Raw genomic sequence first — 21933 nt, 5'->3', positions numbered from 1 at the left:
TAAATTTTATAATAAAGAAGAATTTTCTTGGAATAAAGTTTTATTGAGTTATTATGAAGATTGTTTTTAATATTAAGAATAAGAAGGTTTATTAACATACTTGAATAAATTTTATCTTAAAAAAATTGTCAATTAGAATTGTTGACTGGATTGTTCAATAATGCTATTTTTTGGTTTTAAAATAAGATTCTATTATTGATCATATATAATATCTTCTTTTTTTAGACATATATTGATATAAAATACTTAAGATTTCTTTGATTGGTATAAATTATCATTGTTTGAGATGTGAGTTTAAAGTAGTGATACCATTTGTGAAATGAATCTGTAATAGCAAGAAGTTCTTTGTTGTAGATCTTATATTTTTTTTTGTTAGGATTTTTTAAATAATAAAATGATAATTATCTTATTTTTTATTATAATAAAATTATATAAAATAAAAAGTTAAATTATTTTTTCTATAAAAATAGTTTTATATTATTTATACAATATACAATAGGAATCAAAATAAAATTATTTTTTAAACCTTAAAATGCTACTTTTGTATCTTACTTCTATTTTAGTTTATCTTTAGAATTTTATTGTATAAGTAAAATTACAACTTAATAGAAACTCTTGAGAAAATATCTATTAGTAGTTTAAAAAATTTAAAAACAATTTGGCATCCTATATATTTTTTAAGATTTTCCAATCTATAATATTTTATATATTAGAATTTTTACAAACCTTCATTTGAGATAATAAATTCTAAAAATTCCACTTGAATAGTGTGAAATTTATATCTTCTATAGGATAAGTTATTGATATTTAAAGCAAACACAATATTTACTTTTTCATAAATTTTAAATAGAATTACTATCCAAATAATACACAACAAAATTATCAATAAATTTATAAAATATATCATTCATTTGACACTAAAATTTTTTTGGATCATTTATAAGTCTACAAGATATAACTATATATTTAAAATGGTGCTATATAGTTTAAAATGAAATCTTCTATTCATCTCTTTTTTTAATACATACCAAATTATAGACTCTTTTTATATTTATTTTAATACAAATTTTAGCTTCACTCAATTAATCAAGATGCTTCAATATCAAATGAAAAAGATAACAATTCTAAACAATCAATTTGTTGAGTCTACAACAATTTACCTATAGTTCTAAGGATCTATCATTTTTTTCTCAAATGAATTAGCATACCTATAAAGTATTTTAAATATTAGAAAAGATTCTTTAAAAAATAGTAATATAATTCTTCAAAGTAATAAGTTTATTTTGTAACAAGTTATTAATTGGATTAAATGGTAGTTAGGTTCTTTCTTGAACATCAAGTGAATAATCATGCAATCAATGTTTTGGCAATATATCAATATTCTTCTTCTCAAATATGTCTTAATACTCTTTATATTGCTCTAAGGTTCTACTATAATAACTACTTCAAAATGAAATAATTAATTAGAAATTACAAATAATTTTTTAAAATAAAATTTATATATTTGATGCATCACTCTATCATTAATACATGTATTGTTAAGGAGAATAACCACAAAAAAAATTAAAATTAACAATACACTCTTGTATTAACAAAAAACATGAAAGTAGAAAATAAAAAGATAGATATAGAATTGAAACTAGAATAGCTATTGCTAAATAAAAAAAGATTAGGAAGTCTTGAACCAAGATAGAATACAAGAAAGGCACTGATAAAAGTGAAGAAGGCCTTATTCTTGCCTCTATATACAATATTTACTAAAGAAATATGTAACAATCTCCTATAGATCATATGATACATATCCAACTTACAAGACACATGTCTAATTTATAGGACTAGTTTTTGATGTATCTGCTACTTGTAATACAAGTTGCTAAATCTCCAATATGTGGCCAACTATTACATCTATTATATCTAATCAAATTTATATTTATGTAAGTATAGAAGATTACTTTGTATATATATATATATATATATATATATATATTGGTATTATACACAACATGCTTTTTCTTGTAAATAAGTATTTCATTAAATTAAATTGAAATATTCATTAAAAGAAAATCTATTTTTTAATACTTGTTCTATTATCATTTTAATAAGAAATTTTACCAATATAAATAATAGATATATTTAGCATACCACTCATACATAAAATTTCTTTTGATAGAATTACCTTTTGATTCTTTTGATGTGATTGTTTGGAGAATTTGTTTCAATAAACTTATTCTTCCTATTATTTGATTATATATATATATATATATATATATATAGGCATCACTATGTTAATAATAACTTCAATTCTTCTAGGAACTTCTTGTGTTTTGCAGTTGCATGTACAAAATTTATTAGGTATTAGAAGTCCATAAACTAAACCATTGGATATCAAATTTTTAATACAAGAAATGTGAAATATTTGAAACCTGTACAATAAAGAGCAATAACTTCTAAGAACTCACAAATGCACATTTGAGACTTTTAATAAGACACACATGCTTTTGTTTATAAAACAGTTTTAGTATACATAAAATATAATAAAATACGGGAATTCAAATTCAAGTCATTATATATATATATATATATATATATATTATGGACATTAAAAGCATGACTTCATTAGTTATTGAGCACATTTTTTAGTTTGATAATTTGAATGGTCCTTTGTCCTGTTTCTGTATTGTTTTTGTAAAGATAACTTTTGAAATTTTTCTTGTAAATTGATTATTTCTAGAATGAGATTTGAAACTTAATTACATGGAATGTGATCTATAACCACATTTCTTTTGATGAAATCTTTTTGAAATTTAAATATTGTTGTTTTGATCAGACAAAAAACACAAATGGATTGATGCATTATATACTAAAAAATAAAATTCTAAAAGCTAAAATATAGAAAAACCTTAAAGCAAAGAAAAAACCAAAGAAAGTAAAATTTGAAAATTAAATAAAAAATTACAATTATTCAAAGCAACGAAAGCACAATTTTTGAAAATTTAAATGAAACTTAAACACAAGCATAAAAATTCGGTATTTTTCCAAAATTGAATAATTAATTTATTATTTCAATTTTAACAAGAAAATGTTATAAAATTTGAAATAAGATGAGTTTGATAGGAAACTCATTAGACTAAAGTTGCATAGAGCATTTTGATTACTTTGATCATAATACACGTAAAGAATTGCCTTTGTAATTATTCTTACAAAAATATAAATAAATACAAATTAATCCTTAAATATGGTTTTTATGTTGGCATTTTGTTTTCTCTCTTCTTACATAAATTCAGAAACTATAAGCCTTGTTTGTCTCTCTTGACCTTCATCTCTTTTTTTCTCTTTTTTTTAGGCCAAAACTTCATATCATTATGGTTTTTTAGAAAAATGTAATGCTATTGACATGAAAAACATATAAAAGAAACCTCTTTTCAAGAGTTCAATTTAATTGTTTTGGGAAAAGAAAATTTAAAGTCTGTGATTTTATTTTCTTTGTAATTTAATTTATTCCATTGTAAATTTAGAACAAAAGAGTCATCAAGAACTGCCAGCATAATAATAACAATATCCATTTACAGAAACAAAAATATCATAAAAATACAAAAAAAATTAAAAATTAAAAATTCAACAAATAAAGAACTTTTTTTTTGGTAAATAATATAAAAATTTCTAACAAATAAAGAACTACATGTGTGTGTGTGTATATATATATATATATATATATATATATATATCTTGAAATAGGAAAATAGGAGTAAAAAAGTCTTTCTTAGTTGGCTTGGTACTTTGAAAAATCAACCAAAGGGCATGAGAGAAAAAGATGAGGTGGATTTCACTTTTCTATAAAAGGCATGGATAGTGTTGTCCAAAAGAATTTACATTATGCCCACTTTCAAGAGATTTTTTTATAAAACTTTGAGAATTTGTGTAAAAAATTGCTAGAGATATTTATTAAAAATTTTGAATGTCAATTTTTACAATTAATAATTTGTATTATTACTTATTAAATTTATGGTTAATAATTTTAATTTAATTATTTAAAAAATATAATAATAATAATAATAGTATCAATTATTAATTATAAATATTGAAAATATATATATAATAATGTAATAATATCTACATAAAAATAATAATAATTAAAGACTTAAATAACCCTAAAGGCAACATTTTTCTAAACCAAATTGTAACTTCATTGAACTTCTAGATAATCCTTTTCCACTTATCACCCTTCAATAATTTTGGTCTTCTTCCAACCCCTGCTTACCCACTAATCCCTTCTCTTAATCCGCAATTATTCTTCTCACATCCCCTCTTTAAAGCTATGTCGCGCTTTAAATGTAAGTCGAACTTTAAATGTATGCCGAACTTTAAAGGTAACGGGCAGACGGGGAGAGGGGAGGGTTCGCGAAAGCAGGGGGGAGGGTCGCCATCACTATAGCTCGAAGTGCTGCGAGAGGCTTGGTGCCTGTGTCTGTGGCTGTGACCGTGTTTGCATGGATTCCCTTCGTGACCTCAATCGCAATCTTCTTCACCTCGTGCATTGTGCGTACTTGTAATTTGAATCTGTGGCTCGTGAGAACTCGGTGCGATGTCTGTACATGCAGCACGATTCGTGAGGCTGAAGTCGCGGAAAATTTTGCAGTTCTCTGTCTCTGCCGGATAGCTTTCCACTGCGTATCGGCGTTTGGAATATCTCGGAATCTGAGAAAAGAAACTATCTTGTTCTTCACTCGCCCTGTTTTGTTGCCTCATTAAGAGACGCCGATTCGATTGAGTTCAATGGATCGACAATGTGGCTGGTAGTTCGTTCTTGTGCGGGCGGTCGTGGCAGATATAGCGTCCTTGTGGTTGTGCACATTATCATTGGAGCAGTGATCGTGAGATTTGTGGTTAAGCTTAAATTGGATCTTGCACCGTTTATGTGAATTATGATTTTGTGACATTTAGTTAAAAGTGCTATGTCCTCTGTCACTCACTCCTACGGCATTTGAGTACCGTGTTGCGTGCTCGTAGTTGGAAGAAATGTTTTAATGATTGAAATCTGGCTTGTGTGTTCTCATGATTTTTTCTATAGACTGGTCCTGGACGCGATTCCCTGCGTCAGATTAGTTACCACTTGCAAGTTCCAGACGTGAAGTGCACGGTACAGTGCAGAGGCACAATGGTGTGACGGACAAGAGAATATTGCACAATGTGTTGCTAATTCCTCCAAGGTGTGGGAATTGACAGTGACGTAGCATCAACCGCAGGAAACTGATGAGAACAGGTCTTGAGAACGATCTCTCTTCCAAGCTTGACCGGATAGGGAATATATTCCACGTTCGAGTGGTCCCCTATAATTCGATAGGATAAAGGGTGTCTTCAGTAATTCGGCAGGTCGTGGTGGGCACGACCGCAGTACTCAAAGACTCCTCACGAGGTCCGCCATGGCCTTGAACCACAATAATGTCGCAATTCACTCAGAGATGTATTCTTCAAATGTTAGCGGTTCGAATCCCATCTTTAAAACCCCGATACTATCTGATGGATTCTAGCTTAGGGTTGTGGTTTCCTGTTAGGTTAATGAAATTACAAATTAATTTAAAAAATGACTCCCCGTGACAACGTACTATTGGATCAATCATTATCGGTGTCATTCAAGCCTCAGTTACTGATCTCAGTATTAACTGTGAAATCATTAATCAATCAGCCATGGTGATGATCGCCTTCTGCAAGTGACAAAGGAGCTTCGTCATCACGAGGCATGGATGCGTTGTTGCAGAACAGAACAATCTGATAAAATGATTTTTAATGAGTGCGACCGCTAGTTGATTCCAAAGCATCTGATTCCAACTGTTGCAGATTCGTGTAAAGGTAATTTCCGATAATTCCGTTAGGTTGAACTCGATCGTGCCAGTTGTTGTGGAATACTGTGTAACTCGCGACGACTTTGGTCTCGATAATCCTCATTTCCGGGATGCCTGGCTGTGGAAGCGCGCACATGCGGTCTGGAGGTGGGTATCGGCTATCACCCGGGTTTGGGCTCTTGTACTACACGAAGTACAAATATGTACTACGGTGGGTGAAGGCGGTAGAAGGCACCTTGTTCACTGCTGCAGGCTTTCACTTCCGCCTGGGTCGATTGGGAGTTTGGCTCGAACGCCGTCTACAGGTTGTCTCAGAGCTGCTTCTGCACTTTGCATATTTCAAACCTTAGCAACTATAAGTGGCACTAAAATGTGATAAAAGTGATAGGTCATCAGTCGCGATACAAAAGGAGTCTATTTCTCTCCAGCGTTGAGCATTTCTGGGCACTGCATGTCGCACTGGTTGTCCACATTGTTGCTGATGAAATGATGTCTCCCACTTGTAGAAGGTCTGGTTCCGTGCGTGCTCGGGTGACCACAGGAAACTGCGTTGAAAGGATTGGGAAGATTGCTCGGTTTGTAACGCTGTTATTGATTTTTGCTGTTTGGATAGAGCTTGCTGCGGCTCACGGCGGTGCAGCTGATGAAGCAACACCGGAAGACGGACCTCCGCCGAACTTGCGGGCGAAGGGCCTGATTCTTGTGAAGGTGTATTGCCTGATAATCGTGTTTTTTGTGACGCTGTTGGGTGGAATCTCGCCCTACTTCGTTCCATGGAACGCTTCGTTTTTGGTGCTGGGAACTCAGTATGCCGCAGGTGTATTTCTGACGACTGCGTTGCTACATTTCCTGAGCGACGCGCACAACATCTTTCAAGCGCTTACTACCAAACAGTATGCGTTTGCGGAGATGCTTGCCATTGCAGGCTATTTGATCACACTGTTTGGCGACCTCATCATCCAGCGGCTGATCCTCCGCGGTGCTCGTTCGTCTGCGCAGCTAGGTTCTTTGGACGGCGAAAAGGATGGGGCTGCGAAATTAGGTAGCATTTCGGAATCACAAGAGGGACAAATAAATTTGAGGGTCAAGTTTAAAACAAAAGTTGCATGTCTTTCTTCACTCTGTAGACCAGCAGTTTTGGTCGAAGGTTTTGGCAGGCAGCTATGAAATCCCTAAATCAGCAGGCCTCCCAAAACTCTCTAAGCTCTGAGTACTGATGATAGCACGCAGTCATGCAATCATTAACTAGAATGCAGTGATGCTCCCTAATTGCAATTATTGCTAGCGACTTTCACTGCAACCTCGTGAAGATGAATTAATGCGAATCGCAACTTGTTTTGTGAAGATGAGAAGGGTCGGGCAGAAGTGAATGCGACGCTGTTACATCGAGCTTCATTTGGAGATACTCTGCTGCTCATTCTGGCCCTGTGTTTCCACTCTGTCTTTGAAGGCATTGCCATCGGCGTTTCAGGTTTACTTCCAACTCTTCTTTCTAACGTAAAGCGGTTTTTAACCAAAAATATTCCCAGGATTAAGCGAAGACTTCGTGAAGAAGGTAGCGTGACTCGTGCGATGATGTCGTTGTTCAAACGCCAGTCATATTCATTTACCCTTAATATCATTCCTCCACATTGCTGCAGCCTCCAATGATGGACCAAACCTGATTTTGATGCGTCATTCGCTTTGCAAGCTTCGATGATCCTCTTTCTGGTTTGACTGAAATCAGATGTATCGACAGTGGTGAACTCGCATGATGTTGAAGATAGCCTGTGTCGCGTGTGTGCAGTGACGAAGCAGGACGCATGGAAAGCCTTTTGGACAATTACTCTTCACAAAGTATTCGCAGCCATTGCCATGGGTATCGCACTCTTGCGCATGCTGCCAAATCGGCCACTCCTGTCGTGCTTCTGCTATTCTTTTGCATTCGCCATCTCCACTCCAATCGGTATTGCAATCGGCATCATCATTGATGCCACTACAGAAGGCGCTGTGGCAGACTGGATTTATGCGATTGCCATGGGGTTAGCCACGGGAGTGTTCATCTATGTGGCCATCAACCATCTGCTTGGCAAGGAGTACATGCCTTCCAAAACTTCTGTGGAACAGCCCTTCAAGAAATTCATTGCCCTTACCTTGGGAGCTGCAACCATGGCTATTGTCATGATCTGGGATGCTTGACTTTCTATTTCGCTTGACTTCTATTTCACTTGATAAGAGACAGTTTAACCATCTTCATAGTGGTGCATGTTCTCAAATATTGTTTCATGTTCGCTGTACAGCGTGCTCAGAGGGAGAGCATCACTGGTTATTAGGGCTTTTGCGATTCACATCTGAGTGTTGACAACTTAGGCTCGAAGTACCAAACAAGGTAGCCGGCAGATTGTCGTCAGGTTTTGTGCGTTGATGCCTTTCCTGGAATCGAAGCCAATTCCAGTTGATTGAAAGATTAAACAGTTTCCTCAATCCATTTAATGTATTAAACAAATCCACCTTAATATGGAAAATTTGATCTCAATGACCAAAGCGGTGATGTTTTTGAGACCAAGATTTTTTTTTGTTTGTTTTATTATTCAACTATTTATTTATGTTTCCTTCTCCTGTTCCTCAAGTGTTGTTTGAACGTACCCAGAGCTAAGTCCTAGTCATTTTAATTGAGGAAACAGCAAAAAAAGTGGAAAAGCGCTTCGTAGTGCGGAGGGAGAGAAGCCTCGTCAAGTTACCACACGATCATGACACAACAAGTGCCTTACAACAATGAAAACTAGCTGAGCTTCAAGAAAAATGAAGTTCGGCTACAAAAACATCGTCACTGAAATGAGGGATACTCGTTTGCAACTGACAACTACTGGCCGAGTCATTGTCTCTAACCTGTGTAGCAAAACAAATGTCGAGCTCCACACATCCTTGTCCATGTTGTACTCCGATGAAAGACTGCTCAACCGATTCAATCTATTCTGTAAGATCAAGCACACTCCTGCAGTCCCCCAAGACTCACTTGACACAATAACATCCACTAGACTAAGAAAACAATTTGCAACACTTTGGTAACATCTACTCAGCACCGAACGGCTAGATGCAATCCGAAACTTTATGCCTTCACTCACTTGGCCATTTCTTGAGGGGTATGTTTTCATGGTTAACTTCGTGGTTTGAGACTGTAGTTTGAGGCGTAGACTGCAGTTTACTGAAAAAAAGCTCCTAGAAACCGTTGTACGCTGCATCTGCGCCTTTGGGTGCACTTTTGCACTGTTTACTGATCATTTCTGGTCACTAGCTCGTGAGCATTGCGAGCATTGATAAAGTTACCTTGTTTATTTGTGCAGTATCATCCTGACGTCAACAGGCAGCCAGGAGCAGAGGAAAAGTTCAAGGAAATCAGTAATGCTTATGAGGTGGGGATTTAGTTCGTGTTTCTCTGTTACAACAAAAGATGTTGAACTTCGAAACAATGTTGCGAGTTTATATAAATCCCTATGATCAGTGTATTAAGTTTGTTGTGAAACATGACAGAGTAATCCTTGCATATTTATGACTTTATCTTGAAATTCGAAGTAATCAGTGAAGCTGCACGAGTGTTCTACATGGAATGTGGACATACCAAGCATTCCTGGATTGTATACGAAACTTGCAGGTGCTCTCAAATGATCAGAGGAAGTCGATTTATGATCAATATGGGGAGGCTGGTGTCAAGAACGGGGTAGCTAGTGGAGCTGGCGCATATGGTTCCGTACATGCATCCGTTCTAAATGAGAGATAATTTGGAACCGCACTTGGTCGGAAAAATATTAGTTGTCTTACTTTAGCGTATTCAACTGGTAGGGTGACTGCTAAAAACAACTGTTTTTTTAAGAAATAGAAAGATGCAGATTATTACACCCTTATTCGTATGTTGCAGACAAATCTGTATGAGCTCTTCGAGGCATTCTTTGGAGGTAGTATGGGTGAAATGGGTGGCATGGGTAGGAATAGGAGACCCACAGTTGTTTAAGGGGACGATGTTAGGCGAGTCCCCCTGATAACCCTCTCTTCGTATGTTTGATCTATTTGATTTAAATATTTGGTTTGAAAGAATTTCAAATTAAATACAAGTTGGAAGATCGAGTCTAGCAGAAACCCAATGATGAATTTGTTGTCTTAACATGGAATTTCAGCATATCTTCTGGGTGATTACTGTCTCATTCCTGTAGAATCTCTATTCGTGAGTTCACTTAAATATCTATTATACATTTGAAAATGCCTGTATGGTGGAACTCCGTCAGTATCATCAGGTACGATATGCCTTGGCGATGCCATATTTGGGACAGAGAAAATGTTCAAGGTTGCTCATTTGGAGACATGTGCTGCTTGAATTGGAAGTGGTGCAATAGTAGACACCAGCAGAAAGACTTGCCCTACATGTGGTGGTATTGGCCAAGTGGTGCACACTCAAGATACACCATCTAGACCTTTCTCGTAAGTAACTTGGACTTTATCTTTGTTGAGAATGTTTAGAAAGACACAAGAGTAGTAGTAAGTAATACACAGAGGGTTTCTAAGGAGAGAGAGCTTCAAATCTATTGATATGGTTGTGTCTTGTATATAAGAGGAGAAAGGGGAGAGGATAAATAGTTCTTCTCCACTACATTCCAAATACTGTAGCTATAGTATTTATTGTAGTCTATAGTAAATATTATGGAGAGCATCGGCTACATTTAATACTCTCAACACTCTTCCTCGCTCATCATAATATTTACATAATATAAAATTTGTATAAAATTATAATCTATATTTTTTTGTAATCTCACAAGATCAACAATTGTTGCCTTATTAAAACCTTATCTAGGAAAACCTTATTGTATTTAAGGATAAAACTATAGATGAAGGAAAAAGAGTACAACATCATTTTCTTTAATTATTTAAAGAGCTCATTAATTTTTTTATTTAAGAAAAGCAAGTCGCCACATACCAATGCCATAAGTAAGTCGACGATGGTTGCACAATGGGAGAGCTTTGGTGAAGAGATCAGCAAGGTTATTTGTAGATTCAATTTTCTTAATTATAAGTATTTGATCAATAATCAAGTCATAGATATAATTAAAATATTTTGGATCAATATGCTTTGTCCTATCACCTTTAATGAAACCAACTTGCACCTATGCAATACGAGCACTATTATCTTCATGCAAGATAGTTGGAGAATTATCATATGAAAATCCACAAGTTGTTTGAATGAATTTATCAATTGATCACAATCAAATACATTCTTGAGATGCTTCATGTAACGCAATAATTTTTGCATGATTGGATAAAGTTTCAGTTATTATTTATTTCACTAATTTCCATGATATTGCAGCTCCATGTCTTAAAATTACATATCATGTTTGAAATTTAGCTGTTGTAGTATCAAATTTATATCCTGCATTACAATATCCAACGAATTTTGGATATGCAGATTGTATGTAGTATAATTCCAAGTCTTCAATACCTTTTAAATAACATAATAAATATTTGATGTCATTCCAATGTTGTAGTATTGGACATGCGCTATGACTTGCAAGAACACTAACTACAAATACAATATCTGATCTTGTAGATGTAGCCAAAAATAAAAGTGCTCCAACCATTACAAGGTATGGATATTGATCTCTGAATATTTCCTCCTCCTCCTTGCATGGATAGTATAGATCATAACCATCACTACCACATCCAACCATTGGTGTGGACAATGGATAAGCATCAATCATATTAAATCTTTGCAAGATTTGTCTAATGTACGTTAGTTGGTAGAAAAAAATGCTACCATTTGTTAGATGCATAATTTGAAGACCAATGTAGAAAGTCGTTTTTCCTAGCATTTTTATCTCAAATTCATGTATAAGTAGCTTAGTAGTTGTAACACATGCAGATATAGTGCCCACTAGGTTAAGATCATCAACATATACAGTGATGATTACAAAACTAGTTTTATCTTGTTTGATAAATAAACAAGGGATTAGTAGAACACTTACAAACTTATTTGTAATTAAATAATCTCAAAGACATTGATATGACATACATCTAGATTATTTTAAATCATACAAGGCCTTACATAATTTAATACCACGATATTGTCTTGCAGCAGGTCCATTTGAAGTTCCTATTTCTAAGCCCTGTAGAACTTTCATATAAATATTTGCATCAAGAGAACCATATAGATATGCAATTACTACATCTATCAGATGCATCTCAACGATGGCATAAACTGTCATTCCAATAATATATTAAAATATAATTGAATCCATGATTGGAAAATATGTTGATTCATAATCAATGCCAAATCATTGAGTAAATCCTTGAGCAACAAGATAAGCTTTATAGCAGGTTATTTGACCTTGAATATCTCGCTTGCATATTAATACCATCTTATATTCCACAGGGTGAGATATAAGAGTGTCTACAATTAGACCAAAGACTTTCCTCTTACGCAAAGAGTCATACTCCTCATCAATAGCAGTTTTTTATTTTGACCAATCAAAGCGACATATTGCCTCCTCAATGGTTTGAGGTTCACGATCATCTTCTTTGCAAGAAAGGGCTTCTATAATCATACATGCAAATGATTCATCTACCATAATAGATGGTCTATCCCAAATATCAATTGTAGGAGAATACATAATAGATAATTCTTTACTCAAGTTGTTCTTATTCCTTTCAATTCCAAGATTGTTTTTCACAGGAATTGAAGGTACATTATGCATAGATATATCATCATGAATTGATAGTCCTGTAGGAGGAGTGGCAATTTCTTATGAAATAATACCAAGATTAGTCAATATTATAGCTTTTTTCTTACGTGGTTGTTTATCTGGTCCATGAGTTCTTTTAGTTGTTGTTGTTATAACTTGAGGTATTGTAGTTAATGGCACTGCAATCTGAGCAGGTGCATTCTTAGCCTCATTAATAAGAAGTCTTGTAATTCTAGGTGCATCATTGAAGTCATCAGGTGTTTTATCTGCGATCCGTTTTAGATGCAACATCTTAGCAACTTCAATTTGTGCCTAAGATGTCCTAGGATCGAGATTCATTGTAAACGTTTCTGGTTCTTTAAATACAAGTATTTTATTTCTTTATTGATTGGATACTCTTCCTTGAAGAGATGGAAATATATTTTCTTCAAAATGAAAATTTTTCAAACATACATGTAATAATGTGCCAATTAATGGATCAATAATATGAATAATGCTTGGTGAATCAAAACCAACATATATGCCTTCTTGTTCATGAACTCCAATGGTATGCCATTGAGGTTTTGGTACTGGAATCCAAGTACGCCAACCAAATACTCATAAGTGAGATACATTTGAAATACGATCCAAAATGAGCTCATGTGGTGAAACAATTTCAAGAGAAGGAGGATGGAGGCATATTAATGCTGCAACATGTAAAATTGCATGACTCCACATAGATGCAAGTGAATTTGCATGAAGGAAGAGTGGCCGGGTAATGAATTGTATATGCTTTATAAATGACTCTGCAAGTCTATTTTGAGCATGTTCATATGGAACACAATATGTCAATTCAATCCTTGTTGCAGTACAATAGTCTTCAAAAGACTTTGATGTAAATTCTTTTGCATTATCTATACGTAATGTTTTTATAGGATAATCAGAAAAATGTACCCAAAAACAAATAAGCATAGATATAAGATTGGCAAATACTATGTTTTGAGTTGATAATAATGAAACATGTGATTGTTTACCCCATGCATCAAGAAGGACCAAAAAATAACAAAATGGTCTTGATATTGGATTAATAGGACCACAAATATCACCATGCAATCTTTTAAGCATTAGTAGTAATTCTTGTAGGAGTTTCCACATTGAAGGCCAAATAATCATCTTACCTAGCACGCATGTACGACATAATTCTATAGAGTCTACATCCGCAAGTTTTAAATTGTGCTCAATTATACATGGAATGATCTTTCTAAATAATATAGATCTTGGATGTTCCAATCGTCCATGCCAGAGAGAAACATGACTCTCTGTGATAGATGATGTAAAATTAAATATAATGGGAGGTCGAATTGCAATCCGGTATAAACCATTTTCTATAGCAAAAGCTTTTTCAACAACTTTATGGTTCTTTGCAAGAACCAAAACCTCTTTTCTATTTAAAGTGATGGTCGAGAGGTAATAACCATTAATACACACATCTCAATAGGTGATTAGACTCCGAGGTACTTAAGGTGCAAATATTGCATGTTTACATTTTATAATAGAACTCGCAGATAATTTTACCATCATTGTGCCTTCTTGGAAACAAAACACATTTGCTCTAGCCATAGTCATCATATTTTTGGTTTTTCAAGTTGAAGATTTTTCAATAAAAAATCGTCCATCTCGCAAGATAGTATGTGTTGTTGCAAAATCAATGAGTGCATCATTTGATTCATGATTAGAGGTTTTGTCATTCATATAAGCCTCTAAGTCATCAACACCAATTGAATTCATCAGCTCATCCATGGTATGAACTTCACGAGCCTTAGCTTGTAGTTTCTTATTTTTTTGGAATATTTTAATAAAATATTCTAAAATATGGCACGCATGTGCTAAATATTCAATCATTCCACACCTATGGCAAGAACGCATCTCTAATTTTTGTTTTCTACTATAACTAATAGTAGAACGTTTATTCTTTCTATATAGTTAAAAATGGTCATGACTATGACTACCCTGATACTTATGAGCATGTTTTCCATGTTTATATAATTTTTTCTTAGACTTTGAAATATTAAGTGCATGAGATTTTGGAACTATTGTTCCAATAGAATGAGTTTCTACATTGCGCAAGAGTAGTTCATTTTGCTTCTTCGCAAGAAGTAAATAGGACATAAGATTAGAATGACTCTAAAATTTCATGTTCTTGTATTATTATGCAAGCACAATAGATATAGGAAGAAATGTAGAGAGAGTTTTCTCAATCATTTCTTTTTTAGAGATGCTGGATTTAAGATTCTTCCAAAGTTCTATAGGATCTTCTATTTCCAAATATTGATGTTGTAATATAGGTATAAGATGACGATGAAGGAGAAGAAGTATTTTCCAATGAATAGCAAGAGGAATAGAAATACTTATTATATGAGATTCTTCAAACATAATGGCATTCAAGAGTTGTCTTGCAAATAAATTTACTTTTATTATTTTTATCCATAATAGATAATTATTCCCATCCACAATCAATGGTGGAAATAAAAGAGCTTGAAAATATTGGGATGCACTGGTAATAGTTGGAACCATAGTAGAAGTAGTTGAAGATGTTGAAGCTCTCATTATAAATAAATATGTAAAGAAAATACAAGATCAAGTAGAAAAGTTGAATAAAATGTACCTTAAAATATAAAGTCAAATAAAATGATAAACTTGAACTTAAAAATCAAAAATATTTATTTTTTTATTTTATTTTTAACAAGGTTGTAGATTGTGGCAACAAGTAGCGGCAAAAGACAATAGTAGGGCGGCAGGAGCAAGCGGCAGCGAGCAACACCAGTAGGACAACAAGGTGGCAGTGGTGGCAGGCAGCAGCGATAGGGCGGTAGGGTAGCAGCGATAGTAGGCAGTGGCGGCGTGGGGGCAGTAGCAGCAGGGTAGCAACGATAGGATCAACGGTAATTAGCGGTCTGTTCGGCGGTAGTTTAGTGGCAATTTGGCGGCAGGTGCGGGGCAGAGCAAGAATGCTGGGCTAGAGTAAGTATTCTAAGCAAGTATTCTAAACAAGGAAGGCAAAGAATGGAACAAGTAGCTAATGTGAGAGGGGCCAGCATGAAGAGCAGTAAGATCATGATGCAGACAATGAGCAAGAGTAGCAACAGGTTTGAAGAGTCAAGATTAGAGTAAAAAAAATTGTGATAGTGTGTAGAAGAGAGTCTTCTTGATAACGTGTTAAGAATGTTTAAAAAGACATAAGAATAGTAGTAAGTAATACACACACATAGAAGAGTAATAGTAAATAATACACACAAGAGGGTTTCTAAGGAGAGAGAGCTTCACATACAAAAAAATCTATTGATTTGGTTGTATCTCATATACAAGAAGAGAAAGGAGAGATGATAAATAATTCTTCTCTACTATATTTAAAATACTGTAGCTATGGTATTTACTATAGTCTACATTAAATATTATGGAGAGCACCATCTACATTTAATGCTCTCAAAAATCTTAAGAGCAATTGTACATATACAACTGTATTAATTTTTTTTTAATACCAGGCCTAGTGCAAATAATATTGAATTTATTCCCCTCAGTTCTTGTACTTCACATTGGCACTATTCAGTTGAAGCACTATGTTGGAAAAGCATTTATTCAACTTTCTATTTTCAACACTAGAAGTATTATAACATTATCAGGGTTAAAACCATTAGCTATTGCATGCACACTCTAGAAGAGAATTTTAGTAAAGCACTTCAACCTTGAACTTAAGTCTATCGATATCGATGTCCGTTTCACATCTCCATATGAAGCTCTAAAGTTCCTTCGTAATTTTCGTTCTTATAGTAGGTGTCTACTTGCTCTACTTGAGGAGGAGAAGGTGAGGTCATTAGGGATTACTGTCGCAAATGCGAGGGTGAAGGGCATATAAGGATGAAAAAGAATATCAAAGTGGAAATACCCGCTGGTACGAACGATGGCAGTACCCTTCGTGTTCGTGGAGAAGGGGATGTTGGCCCTAGAGGGTATGTCTTGATTATGTATTTAATTTAGAGGTGACTGATGCAGTGCACGTTGTAGTTCAAATATTTCTCGAAAGGTTATTTTTTGATGGACTTGTGTACTTTTTTGGCTAGTTAACTAATGCACACTAGCTAATTTGCAAGCCATATTGTGCAGAGGTCCACCAGGAAACTTGCACGTATTTTTGAATGTGAAGGAGATGGCTGGTGTACAAAGAGATGGAATCAACCTTTATTCCACGGTAGAAGTTAATTATACGGATGCAATTTTGGGTACGATAACACACTTGCAAACTTCTTAGTTAGGTCTATTTTGGAGACTTGATTGACCCCCCAATAGCTTAGAGGGACAAATATCTTAGTTTCTGTCCCCTCGCAACTCATTTTTATCCAATAGGCAGTTTCACAGAAGGTTAGCAAAGTGTGTGGGTGGCGCTTTGAATTTGGAAACAGTTCACTCAGAGATGGTGTAATCTTAAATTTATGTGGCTTAAATTTTAAGAAACAATATGGCAGTGGCTTATAACAGAAAAATTATTCAATTCAGAATGACAATACTGAGAACTTTTAAAAGACCTGAACATTCCAGATTTGATAGACTCATTTCAGCGTATTTCAGATCTTCCTCCTTTAGCCAATCATTCTAATTTTCAAGTGAAAGTGACTGAGGCATTTGTAAATATATATATTAGAAATAAAATGGTTTTAGATTGAACTGTGGAGATTGGTGCACTGAATTTGGTACTCGACAGCACAAATAGCATCTCCAATTCAACATCTACATGTTTTCTTTATATACTCGCTTCTTAACATACACTTTACAATACATCTTCATAAGTAGCACATGTTTCTGTCAGGGAGAGGTTAACGTTTTAGTTCAAGGTGGATCTGTTTAGCTGACATGTTATAAAGGTCTAGAAAGCCGTGAAAGGATGAAAAAAAATTTGAACCAGACCTAGCCAACATGTTTTATCCATATCTACGGCTGGTTGTATTAGTTTATCGATGAAAATTTACGCACAGATCAATCTTTGAAGATCTTTTCATTTTTGACACTCACCAGGTGAAGACAGGACGAGTTAAAGATCGTCGAAAATCCAAGTAGAACGCAACCTGGTGATGTAATAGTGATGTCCAATCTAGGGGCGCCGAAATTAAACAAGCCCACTGTCAGAGGGGATCACTTTTCCACAGTGAAGATCACCATTCCAACACGATTAAGGTGCATCTTTGGGCTAAATTGCTGCCGATTAATGCTGCGTATCCTGACTTGGTTGAAAATAAACTCCTGTGATCCCTACTGAATTCCTACTTCTCTCTTAAAATTTGTGGCAGTGAGATTGAACGGGAGCTGGTGGAAGATCTAGCAAAACTACAGAAGACCAAGGGACGTGCAGGGTCGGTTAACTTTGGATCTAATAGTGGCAGCAGTTCACAACGTGAGAAATTTCCTCACCGAAATCTTTGTTTGAACTTACATCAGTGTCACTGTGAATAGCCTCCACCTCCAAGTAGACTAGTACTGAGACAAGGTATTTTATCAAGTGTCGTGTTAGGTCGATTTCGCGTGTGTTACAATGATGGTATTGGCTTTCTGTCAATCGGAGTTTTCTCTTAGAAAAATGGTCTTAGACTTGCCCGTGAAATATCAATAACCAGCAATTCTAAAGAATGATTTCCTGTATGGAACGGCTTCATGGTAGCGAGTTATTCAGGAAGAATTTGCCTCTCTTAATTTCCCTTCTACTTGGGGTGCAATAGGGAATCAAGATGGCCGAACAAAAGTGTTAGAGAATGAGAGGTCTGGAGCTGAAAAATCAAATGAAGAGGCAGAAGGACTGCTTGGTACAATCAAGCACGCTATGGGGTGAGATTTTGTTGTTGCTTTTATTGTGATTATAGGAACTTACATATCCTCAAGTATCTTTTGAAGGTAATCCGACTGCAGTTACGTTGTTTTGAAGTAGACCTGATTCAGCTTACTGGCTTTGTTTTTAATTTTACTTCGATTGCGCTGTAGGAACCTACACGTCCTCAAGATTTTCCTGCGTTCTTGAGATATTTATCTGACATAAGTTGTGTGAACTGGAGTTCTGAGAATTCTCAGCTGCCTGTTTGATTGCACTTAGATCATTGTCTTGACTACCCAAAGCGTACACTATTCATAAATGCAGAACTGAGACGTTGATTTCCATGAATTATATGTCTTGGATTTTGTGAAATGCAGATCTGCTGCATCAAGTGCCCTCAAGTGGCTAAAGGATATCTTTCGATAAAGCACAACTTGACATTTCATAGTCCTCAAGAGAAGTTCATCCTCTACAGATGTTCTACTCTGATAATTCTCTTTTTTCATCTAACATTCTTTTGCTATCTTTATAACGAAGATGACTTCCTTGTGCCTTCTGCAATCACTCTCTGCTTCAGTGTTACAGAGATTACTAAACGTAAATCTTATCTTTTTTTTTCTTCGCATGGACCGCTGATATGTTCAGCAAGCATACCGCAGAGTTGTGTACTTTTATAGACTAAGGGACATTCTGAACAGCAAACATAGCATCGCATTCAATTTTAGTGCTACATCGCTGCTTCGATGGTGATTATTTATCTTAAGCATTCTTACATCTGTGTGAAGCAATTATATTATGTATTCCAGAGTTCTCGCTGTTGTTTCTCTGTTCCTCGGGAAGTTAAACAGTGAGTAAACTCCTAACTCCTAACACCATTCTTGAATCTAATTTGCACGCAGATTTACGACCTTCAAGGCCAGGCTATGTTGCATTAAGTTGGGCTTGGGGCTCAATTTTTCTTTGCGGCAGATGTGAAGCGCTAGCGGATTTAGTCTAATATTCTTGAAGTGCATCCGAACACCTATTATCCTGTCACTTGTTCAAAGACACTCACCCATCTTGTCTAAGAAACCTCAGATTCTTACTTCATGGATTTGGAAATGAATTCTATCACGTAATCGCGTGAAATGAAGGTTGACAAATCCATGATAGCAGTGCATTCGATTGATTTCAACTTCCGCCGACATATCAGAGATTGTACTCGGCAACCGTATTTGCCGAGAGCGAAGGGCAGGATACTCAATTATCTACCAAACCCACAAAAGAGCTGATTTGATAGTTGTGTCCAGAGGCAGGTTCCGTAGTTGGTATGAATCAGGAAATTTAACTCCTGATTTTGATCGTCGGCGAAGAAGCGGATACACACTTAGAACCCTGCATCAAAAGACCCCTCACATTTTAAGAGCGCTTGTGAAATCTGGTCTTATAATCCACCTTTCAAAGTAACATATTCACTCAGCATCATCACCAACATTATCAGGATTTTCTTAAGCCTTCCTGAGTGAGGTCGGAACAAAATTCCTTCACCGACAAAACATTTTCTGATGCACACATGCAGCACTTGCCTCCACATGTTGAATTTAGTTGCTGAATTGGTTGCAAAGTTTTCAATGGCCATGAGATAAATTGATGTTAGGATTCACGGTTGCAGTGATCCATGAGAGATAATGCAAATGAGTAAAGGTATGTATAGTATTAGAATATTTTTGTGTCATTCAAGAATATCATGTAGTGCATTTCTTGTCCTTTGGTTCTTATTTCTAGAAATAATGTTTTATATTAGTACTTTTGGCAGTTTTAGAAAAAAAATTCTAAAAAGTGAAGAATTTTTAGGCCCTTTCTAAAACCTCACAAAAAAAATTTAAATAAAATTTTGTATATTAAATCATAAATCATTATCACATTAAAAAATAAATTTATAAATATTTTTCAAGATATCTGAAATGAGTATTTTTTTTTTTACTTACTATCACAAGTATCCATAATTATAAGTATATTTACTTAGATAAGTAGGAATAAATATAGTTAGATAGAAGTAAGTTAATATCTTGATAGAAGCTTCTTAAAGCTATGTAGACATGGATTTGACTTTATATATATTGATAGGTGATTGGTAGATTGAAAACTTGGCTAACAAGTTGGCCACATGTAACATATGCTAGTCACTTGTGTTAGAAGTTGCCCATATGACTTGTAACATATGCTAGTCACTTGTGTTAGAAGTTGCCCATATGATAATGCACATGTAACATATGCTAGTCACTTGTGTTAGAAGTTGCCCATATGCTAGTCACTTGTGTTAGAAGTTGCCCATAGATGTTGTAGATAATGCACTTCTAAACTAATATTATTTATAGTTTTTTTAAATTTTATTCTTGTTCATTTTCTATTTCGTGTCATAAGTTATTTATATTTATATATATAAGTATGTATGTATGTATGTATTTAAAATATACATATGTATATTTTAAATAATTATTATAGAATTTACAAAAATAAAGAATATAGTAGCACAAATGTAGAAACAAATCAAAGAGTTAGTGCTTGTAATGCATTGATTCATTCTATTACTACAAAAAATATCAAGATTGGTTGAAAATGAAGATGAAGAGATGGTTGGAGTTTCTTCAAAATTTATACATGTACAAGCAACTTCTCCTATAATAGAGCATCTTGCAAACATCACCACTATTGTCAATTAACTAAAAATTAGTTTAGCTAAGAAATTTAATGATATTAGATCAAAGTTTTGAGGATTTATCAACCAAGTATAATTAGTGATTAAGCTTCAACTTCAAAACTATCCAATATAAAGATCACAAGGAAAATCTATATCCAATTTGATTAATTGGCAACATCTTGTGAAGGTCTTATTCTTACTTTTGAACCATCTCATAGTTTCATAATAGACATCTTTTTAGGATCTAAAAATTATTAAGTCTCTATCTAGTTAGATTCACAAGCTTCAACTTGTTATTTACATAAGATGTTCACTAAGACTTATATAATATTATTAATCAAGAAAATTAAACCAATATATGTAAAAACTATAGATGGTTGGTTTTTGTCTTTTGGAGATATTACTCACAAAATTATTCCTATAAATGTAGCAATAAATGATTACAATAGCTTAATCATATTTAATATTATTAGATCTTCTATTAATCTAATAATTTTAGGATTATTGTTAAAAATATATATATATAACCCTCAAATAGATTAGATTTCTCTTAACATTAATTTTTTTTCATAGTATTTTTAAGATATCGACAATCAAATAATAGGTCACAAGTTTAGAATAACAAAAACAAATTGTACAAGCAAGTACATTTATGCACGCTTCAAAAGAAGGGTTTTTGTTTGATATTCAATCAATATTATTTTTGAAGTTATAAAGACATCAAACAACCTTCTAATATAATATAAGAAGTATCAAGACATATTTGGAAAAAAGAATACAAATATTCTATCAAATCATCGACATTAAAATCATTCAATTGATCTTCAAAAAGACGCTTAATTGATATTTGAACCAATCTATAGTTAAATGGAAGAT

At 34.2% G+C, this 21933-nt stretch overlaps 1 protein-coding gene across 1 annotated transcript; it reads left to right on the top strand.

Annotated features, from left to right (window-relative positions):
* The first annotated feature begins 4784 nt into the window (after positions 1–4784).
* On the top strand, positions 4785–8385 carry LOC112295512 (zinc transporter 11). Its single transcript, XM_024547237.3, has 9 exons — positions 4785–4871; positions 5069–5137; positions 5244–5260; positions 5342–5461; positions 5684–5735; positions 5821–6145; positions 6454–6882; positions 7186–7311; positions 7627–8385. The coding sequence occupies exons 1-9, from the start codon at positions 4785–4787 to the stop codon at positions 8016–8018; spliced, it is 1617 nt and encodes a 538-aa protein (XP_024403005.2). The 3' UTR covers positions 8019–8385.
* Positions 8386–21933: the final 13548 nt, after the last annotated feature.

This window comes from Physcomitrium patens, chromosome 18 (genome assembly GCF_059467195.1).
Source record: "Physcomitrium patens ecotype Gransden chromosome 18, ASM5946719v1, whole genome shotgun sequence".
NCBI classification, from domain to species: domain Eukaryota; kingdom Viridiplantae; phylum Streptophyta; class Bryopsida; order Funariales; family Funariaceae; genus Physcomitrium; species Physcomitrium patens.
The sequence above is the reverse complement of the archived record's forward strand: the minus strand, read 5'-3'. Positions and strand labels throughout refer to the sequence as shown.

Coding starts and splice junctions, on each gene's coding strand:
- LOC112295512 (XM_024547237.3), top strand. CDS start 4,785: ATGTGGCTGGTAGTTCGTTCTTGTGCGGGCGGTCGTGGCAGATATAGC. Junction 6,146..6,453: donor GGCTCGAACGCCGTCTACAG/GTTGTCTCAGAG, acceptor CTGTTTGGATAG/AGCTTGCTGCGGCTCACGGC. Junction 7,312..7,626: donor CATTGCCATCGGCGTTTCAG/GTTTACTTCCAA, acceptor GCGTGTGTGCAG/TGACGAAGCAGGACGCATGG.